The sequence below is a fragment of the Lutra lutra genome, chromosome 1 (assembly GCF_902655055.1).
Source record: "Lutra lutra chromosome 1, mLutLut1.2, whole genome shotgun sequence".
In the NCBI taxonomy this organism is placed as follows: Eukaryota; Metazoa; Chordata; class Mammalia; order Carnivora; family Mustelidae; genus Lutra; species Lutra lutra.
The window spans coordinates 41,743,180-41,751,975 of NC_062278.1; the positions used below are offsets into that span (position 1 = coordinate 41,743,180).

Below are 8,796 nucleotides of genomic sequence, written 5' to 3' on the forward strand. Positions count from 1 at the left end.
TTACTGAAGGCCTAGAGAGAAATGAGAGAGTGAATAGAGAGACCCAGAATAGAAAGAAAGAAAGCATATGACCGAAGACATTAGTTTTAAAAGGTAGTAGTCACAGTTTCAAAAGTTACAATGGTGACATATAAGAACAGGAATAAAAGTATGAAATAGACTTTCAATGAGAATTATGGACTTTTGGAAATAAGCTAAAAATAATGATAGGTAACTGAACCTAAATTGAAAACCAAAATTTCAGAAGAACTTCCTTTTCACTTTCCTCTAAGATTCTCTTATTTCCTGCAACAAACTTACCATAGTTTTTTGTTTGTTTGTTTTTCTGTTTGTTTTACTAAAGCTGGTATTAAAAGAGTACCAGAAATGGCTATCACCTTTTATTATATCCTGGGCAATTGTATTTAGTTTTTAGCTCAATCAATTAAATATTTATTTCACAGATAAATGGGGTTTAGAAAGCTGGATTCAAAAGTTACACACAGGGGTACCTGAGTGGCTTGGTTAAGCGTCTGACTTCAGCTCAAGTCATGATCCCAGGATCCTGAGATTGAGCCCCACGTTGGACTTCCTGAACAGGGAGTCTGCTTCTCCCCCTGCTCATGCTCTCTCACTTACACTCTCTCTCTTTCAAATAAATAAAATTTAAAAAATAAAGTTATACACAGAGTAAATGGCTTGGATTTAACATAAAGCCCATGCCTTAGTCACTACAACAATTTGTTTGAGAAAATTAATATTCTTATCAGCATCTATCTCTTCTGAAATCTCTTCACTATTTTATTAACAGGCATTATTTCCTCAAGAGGAAAAAAAAATACCTCTAGGAAATGAAAGAGAAGATAACAGAGAATCTCAAATGGTCATAATTTTTCCAACTTCATCTATATCTGAATTTTGAGATACTCTATGATATTTGGCAATTAACAGTGAGGAAACAAGATAGAAGGAAGAAACTACCAAGGACTATTTATTTTAAAATATTCATTGTCCAATGAATCCATCTAAAAGATTTGCAAATATCCCACAAGCCAGCTGCTTTCAAAAAGACCTCTATCAGTAGCACAAGATGGTACCATTGGCATATTATGATCAACACTTTGTGCCTTTAGAACACTCTTACCAACTGGCCACAACCAATTCATTAACACATCAGCACACAGGTGAAAAACTAAGTCAATCTAATAACCAGCCTGTGGTCAGACTGCAGTCCCATAGTAATCATCTTGCAGCACCTCCACTTGGCTCTAAGCAGATGGCGCAGAGCTGCTCATTATTGTCATCTGTCAAGTCTCAGGACACAATTTCACAGGGCTTCAATAACAAGGCTCTGAAAGCACCAGTATCCCAACCCAAATGTCAGGCCACACCTTCACTAGACCTCCACCAGAGAACTTCACTGTGGCCTAATCGGAGAGCACTGAGCTCACCTGTGATACACCATAAATCTCAGACAACACCTTCACTTGAACTTAATAAGACATCTTCATCTATGGAGTCCACCCAAACAAATCTGAGCTCACAATTACCCCTCCCCAAACCTCAGACTACATCTTCACCAGGCTTTTGCCAGACATCATCTTCACAGAAGTCTAATCAAGGAGTCTCAAGTTCATCATTATTCCCCTCCAAACATCAAGAAACACCTTCCCTAGACGTCCTCTGGACATCATCATCTTTGGGATCTAATCAAAGAGTGCTTAGCCTAACATTACCACAATCCAAGCCTCAGAAAGCATCTTCATTGGATAGCCTTTGGACATCTTTGTTAGAGCACAATCAGAGATCTTTGAGTTCACCATCACTCAACTCTAGACTTCAAATAAATGACTTGCTTCAGTCATCACGTTCATTGGAATCCAATCAAATGGCTCTGAGCTCACCATTACCTGTCTCAAGATCTCAGACAGCACCTGCACTGAATTCTAGTTCCTGTGTTCCGAGTTTACCATTGTCCCACTCAAAACCAAGGAAATCACCTTCAGCACATTCTGTCCGCCAGGCTCAGAGTTTGCCATTGTTCTCACTCAAATCTCAGACAGTGCTTACACTTAATCATGACTTTAGGACCTTGAGCTCACCAGTTTGTCACTCCAAGTTTCAGAGCACTTTGTCACCAAATGACAAACAGAAAGCTACAGATTTATCTTCACCCCATTCTAAACCAAATGTTTTAGGTCCATCATTAACAAGCTCCAAACACTTTATCAGAAATATAGCTGCTTCAACATTGGGCTCCAGATTCCAAAGTAAAAGCAGCTTTGATCTTTGTGCAAAGACAGAACCAAATAAAGAAATTCCATGGAGTTTAAATTACATTTATCCCTGCATTGTTAAAGGTGGAACTGTCCCTGATGATGTCCTAAATAAAATTGTGAATTCTCTTTCCAAGACTAGAATCCAGAGGGATCTCTGTAGGCAGATTCTTTTTCGAAGGATGAGGGGAAGACCAAATCCTCATCCTGGTCCCCGTCTTTCATCAAATTATGTAGTTTGTTTAGCTTGTGCTTCCTGCATAAAATCTCAGTGTAACCATCTTACAGGAAGGAAGGATCCTCGAGGTGCAACACTGTTTGTCATACCAACACCTGAACTCGGTTCTGAGGGAGAATCGGAAGTGAAATTAGTTTTTCTCCTTTCTCTACCAGAGACTTCTCTCTCATCTTGTCTCCCATCCCCTGTGAAAGAAAATCAGCCTGATGAAGCCCCTGAAGACAACCTTGAAGGAATGGAGAAGATACATATTTTCTCTCCATCTGAACCTGAAATCACACAGGAGCTAAATAACAAATGGCCGACAGTAGCCCCTGAAAACAAAGTTGTAAGCCAACAACCCGAGGCTATTGACTGGCTGCTTTATGTTAAGAAAAGTAGTAATTTTCAGCCACAATCCTCTTCCTCCTCTACATCCTCCTCCTCCTCTTCATCTTCATCTTCTTCTTCCTCTTCCTCTTGCACTCCACCTTCCTTACTGCCTCCTTCCAAAGAGTCTACTACATCTACTCTCTCAGGTTGTGTATTCACTAAGGTACTTAGTTACCACCGGTTGCCTCCAGGGGTCTCCTGGCTTGAGTTTATATGTAGTAAAAATCACCAGCCACCTCCTGGAAAACCACAACAAAGTCAATCACGACTTCCCAAAACAAGGCCTATGAGGAATAGCACCACAGTAAAAGGGTCAAAGGAGCCAAAGATACTGTTCAAATTTTTCCAGACAGTTTCAAAATGAGACAAATATTGATTAAATTAACTTTTTGTTTCTTTGAAAGCAATTGACCTCTTAGTTCTTTGGAACTAGAGATTGATTTCCTACCATGCTTATTAAAATTCTTAGTAATAACCAAGTGTGACTGTATATTTTAGCTGATGAAACACCTAGTTAAGGGGAACTAATACTCTTAAGTCTATTTTCTAGTTAAATAATAGACTATGATCTCCTAGACGACAAAACTGAATCCCAGGTTTTTAACCAAAAGCCTGGCTTATAGTAGCCACATATAATCATTGTTACATGAATTAATCATAATTGGCCATAAATCAGAAATACCTCATCTATCTTGTCCTGAACAGTATCTAGCTCATTGTTATTCTCATTTCTCATAAAACATGATAATGACAGTATCCTTAAGCCAATTCATACTAATCTGTTCCCCTATCTCTAAAGAAAATTCAGATCATGTTCAACAGGTAAGAATGTACATAGAGAGGAATTTTTTCTCTAGTTATATGAATCTCTTTCTAGTTATGTGTTCCTAAGGAAAATCCTTCTATGCTAAGTTCCCACACTCTGAAATCCAGTGATTTATTCAACCTTAGTTAACAAATCTCAGCAGAGAACTAACTAGTACAAATAACTCTACCTGTCATCCGTGCCAGTATTTATAGGCTCTGTGCCAATATTTAAATTGTAGGCTCTAAAGTTACCTGTTCATCACTTCTATCTATACATCCAAAATGGGTTAATAAAAATGTTTCAAAAATGTTTTTGTTCCACTGGGTCTACTGGTAGTGGGAAGGGAAAGACTGTCTTATCTACTTACCTTAAGTGATCATCTCAATCCCCAAGAACTAGAATTAGTATCTCGTGCATGCACTGATGACTTAAAATTCTGTTCTACCAATATCTTTTGACTCTATGCTGGACAGTTCCAACTGAATAATGCACAGGCATCTCAAACTCAACATGATGAAACCAGAATTATTATCTTTACATTTACAATTTGGATCATTATATTTACAATCCTTTGCCCCTAGTGTTCCTGTTTCAATGAATGTACCACCATTCATCATGGAGGCATGTTTGACTGTTCTTTTTTTTTTTTTTTTTTTTTTTCATTGCCTGCCCCTCTCTTAGGTCCATGAGTTCTATGGCCTTTCTGTTCCTAGAATACAGCTTTTTTTTTCTCTAATCCCAATCCTTGTCCTAGTTGTGATCACAACTGTTTGTCACCTGGATTACTGCAATAACTCCTAAACGTGCATTTCTAACTTTTGAATACATTTGTAAGGAACAAATTTGGCAATGCCATTCCACTGCCTAGAATCCTTTCATCATTGCCCAGTGTTTTCTTGGCAAAGTCTAAATTTCTTTTATAATTGAACTATGGTAGCCTCTCAACACTTATTTTTTGTTCTTCTCCATTTTCCTCCTGGATGCTACTGCTCTACTAATTGCTTTAAAAGGCACAGAATGTGGGGTGCCTGGGTGGCTCAGTGGGTTAAGCCTCTGCCTTCAGCTCAGGGCATGATCTCAGGGTCATGGGATCGAGTCCCGCATTGGGCTCTCTGCTCAGTGGGGAGCCTGCTTCCTCCTCTCTCTCTGCCTGCCTCTCTGCCTACTTGTGATTTCTGCCTGTCAAATAAATAAATAATCTTTAAAAAAAAAAAAAGAAAATGCACAGAATGTGCCAAGATCTCTGTTATATCCTACACTTTTTTGTTTCTCATTTTATTCTAGTTCTTTTTTTTTTTTTTTCCCATTATGTTAAGTGTACACTTTAATCCCCATCCCCGATTTCCTTCATCCCCCAACTCACTCTTCTCTGGTAACCATCAGTTTGTTCTCAATAGTTAAGAGTCTGTTTCTTGGTTTGTCTCTGTCTTTCTATTCTTCTTTTCCTTTAGTTATTTGTTTATATTTTAAATTCCACATATGAGTGAGATCATATGGTATTTGCCATTCTCTCACTTATTTCACTTAGCATTATACTCTCTAGCTCTATTTGTATAGTTGCAAATGGCAAGACCAGTCTTTTTATGGCTGAATAATTTTCCATTGCATATATATACCACATCTTCTTTATCCATTCATCTGTTGATGGACATTTTGGGTGCTTCCATATTTTGCTATTGCAAATAGTGTTGCAGTAAACATAAGGGTGCATATCTTCCTTTGAATCAATATTTTTATATTTTTTAGGCAAATACCCAGTAGTTCAATTACTAGGTCATAGTATAGTTCAATTTTTAATTTTTTGAGGAACTTCCATACTGTTTTCTACAATGGTTGCACCAGTTTGCATTCCTACCAATAGTGCACAAGAATTCCCCTTTCTCCACATCTTTGCCAGCACTTGTTTCTTATGTTTTCTATTTTAGCCTTTCTGACAGGTGTGAGGTGATCCATTGTAGTTTTAATTTGCATTTCTTTGATGATGAGTAATATTGAGCATCTTTTCATGTGTCTGTTGCCCACTTGTAGGTCTTCCTTGGAGAAATGTCTCTTCATGTCTTCTGCCCATTTTTCCACTGGATTGCTTTTTGGGTATTGATTTGTATCAGTTCTTTTATATTTTGGATACTAACCCTTTATCTGAAATGTCATTTGCAAATATCATCTCCTATTCAGTAGGTTTCCTTTTAATTTTGTTGATTTTTTTTCACTCACTATGTAGAAACTTTTTATTTTGATTTATTCACAGTAGTTTATTTTTGCTTTAATTTTGCTGACCTTACATCCTACACTTTTAAATAGAAAATTTTGCTGTCCAGAAATACCTTCCCATCTATACATTTTTATCCTACAGGACTCTGTTTAATATTGAAATCTCTGGAAAGCCTTTTCCTGATGCATTTATGAAGGGGTTAGTTGGCTCTCCTATTATTATAAAACTGTGTTAACTCTCTGTATGGCTCTTAACCCATTACAAAATAATAATTTCTTGTCTGTTTTCACTTACTATACTGAAAAGTCCCGCTATTTTTTTTTAACCTAGTCCTTGGCATAGAGTGCATGCCTTAAAACAGTGTTGATATTGAATAATGCTGTTGAAGTTCTTCATCTTTTTTTAATTCTCTGAAATAAGTAACAGTTCATCAGTTTGCTTCTTTCCTGTAAGATTGAATTGTTCTTTGTACCTTTTGTCTTGGTGAGAACATACATAAAACTGTTATTGATGACAGCAGTCATCCTTATTTCTTATGTTAACAGTGCTTCTTTCTAGTATTTCAGTATTAAATGTGATGTTGGTTGATATATATCTGGTCAGTGATGATGAGGAAAAACTCATGTATGTGATAATGTGTTCATGGCCTTGTCCAACCCATTTAGAAGACCCTTGACATGTGTTTCATTCATCCTGAACTTCTCTTTTGGTGACACACATCACTTTGTAATTACTTGTTTAATATGTTTTCCACTAGACTGAACTTTAGGAGTGGAGATCCTGTGTCAACCTTGTTTACCACTAACTCCTCAGGATGTGGTACCTGGCGCATATTATGTATTTAACAAATATTTATGGAATTAAGTTAAACTAAGGAGCTCAAATGACTTTTCTTCGCATAATTTACATGTTTAATTTTGTAACTATCAGCTTGTTTTCTAAACTTTATACCTTATTGTTTCTTTTTACTTCTTTCCTTTTTTTTTTCTTTTTAGGGCTATGATTTAGTTGCTTTTTACTTTTCTAATGTATTGGCAGTTATTTATCTTGTTCTTAATTATAACAATGTCTACTTTCAAGATTTCTTCAAAAGAGTTCTTTAACCAGTATTTTCTAATTTGAACATAAAACTGCATCAAACTTATGGGGAAAATGCATAAACAGTGGTTATCCAATCCTGTTTCTCCCCAGTTTCTGTTAAGACACCGATAAAATAAGAAAGAACATGTGTCATGCCAGAGAGGCCAAAAAATTTCTGACAGATCTTGTATAGATGAGACCAGATTTCAAAAATGTAAGTCTTCTTTTTTTAAAGTTTCTTTTCAGTGTTCCAGAATTCATTGTTTATAATTCACTACATTTGAAAAAAAGAGATTATCTGAGACATAATGGAAAAAGATATTAATTGCATTTCATTAATGCTTTTCTCCTTAAAAGGAAAGGGCTAGACATCAGAACAAATCATAGTATAGTTGAGAGGTAGAAAGTAGATCCTATGAGTTGTCTCATTTTGATCCAAACAACTGATGTAAAGTGGAATGACACATCTGGATGATAACTTGACAGTAATATCAAAACCTTAATAATATATGTAACTGTTCGGGGGTAATATACATAACTGTTTGCCCTATGATCATCTTTATTCAAAATTATTTTATTTTATTTTATTTTTTATTTTTTATTTTTTTTTAAAGATTTTATTTATTTATTTGACAGAGACAGATCACAAGTAGACAGAGAGGCAGGCAGAGAGAGAGAGAGAGGGAAGCAGGCTCCCTGCTGAGCAGAGAGTCCGATGCGGGACTCGATCCCAGGACCCTGAGATCATGACCTGAGCCGAAGGCAGCGGCTTAACCCACTGAGCCACCCAGGTGCCCATATTCAAAATTATTTTAAAGAAATCATCACGACTATATAGAGTTATAGAAAGAAGTAAGCTTTGTGTTTCCTTATAATAAGGATTGGGGACAAATTTAGATGTTCATTTATAGAAGTGTTTAAATACATTATGACTCATACATGTGATATTTTTCCTAGTGAAAAAATTGTTATTTCTAATATTGCATCTACATTCATTTCAGGAATAGAGCTACTTTCTTCAGGAAAATGTCTTGTTGAAAATCCTTAAGCATGGATAGTGATCCTGAGCATGGGTTGGAAGAATAAACTTGAACAAAGAAGAGATAGCTAAATGACTGTATTTAAATTTTAAACAGGACTTTTTCAATGAAAGACCAATGAAAAGAGAGAATATAACATTTTTGATTTAAGTGAAAATATACTTGGATTATAAGACATTATATGCAGTTTATATATGATTCCACCTTGTAAAACTTTGAAATTATGCATATAGGTATATGTATGTCTTCATATTTCTGCAAAATCTATTTCATATGTATGAGAAAGATGGGGTTATGAAATAAACACCAACAATAATGAAGTGATTATTACTAGAAAATGTTATAAAAGAATGTTTAGGAAATGAGGAGATTTTTAATCTTTTCCAAATCTTTAATAAATATGAATTCCTTTTATAATCAACTTAAAACAAATGTTTCAAAAATAGAAAATTAAACTTGCTTTGTTTTTTCTACTTTAGATGAGGTATATAGCACACAATTTTGCTGTTGTACTCTTGTCCACCTATTGGTATCATTTGTGGCATTACAAGTTCAGAAGAAATACATATTTCTATGAGATACATAGTTTTTTTCAGAAGCAAAAAATTTCCATTAAGTTTTAAAATCCATTAAAATATTTGTAAAAAATGGATATTTTCTATTTCAATATTTGTTGCTAGACTTCTTACACTGTTCTTTTATTTATTTGTGCATTTATTTATTTATTTATTTTTTAAAGATTTTATTTATTTATCTGACAGAGAGAAATCACAACTAGGTAGAGAGGCAGG

General features: G+C 35.4%; 1 protein-coding gene across 11 annotated transcripts in view; it reads left to right on the top strand.

Annotated features, from left to right (window-relative positions):
* The window catches only part of CSNKA2IP (casein kinase 2 subunit alpha' interacting protein), a 131,969-nt gene extending 123,646 nt beyond the window's left edge, over nucleotides 1-8,323 (top strand). For 9 of the 11 annotated variants that reach the window (XM_047722390.1, XM_047722356.1, XM_047722379.1 and 6 more), the window contains one exon: nucleotides 791-4,629. In XM_047722390.1, coding sequence (XP_047578346.1) covers nucleotides 1,070-3,229 — 2,160 coding nt within the window. In that variant the 5' untranslated portion in view covers nucleotides 791-1,069 and the 3' untranslated portion in view covers nucleotides 3,230-4,629. Of the gene's footprint in view, nucleotides 1-790; nucleotides 4,630-7,076; nucleotides 7,180-7,966 lie in introns of those variants that run through there. The other 2 variants (XR_007125973.1, XM_047722413.1) reach the window with 2 other exon arrangements.
* The last annotated feature ends 473 nt before the right edge of the window (nucleotides 8,324-8,796 follow it).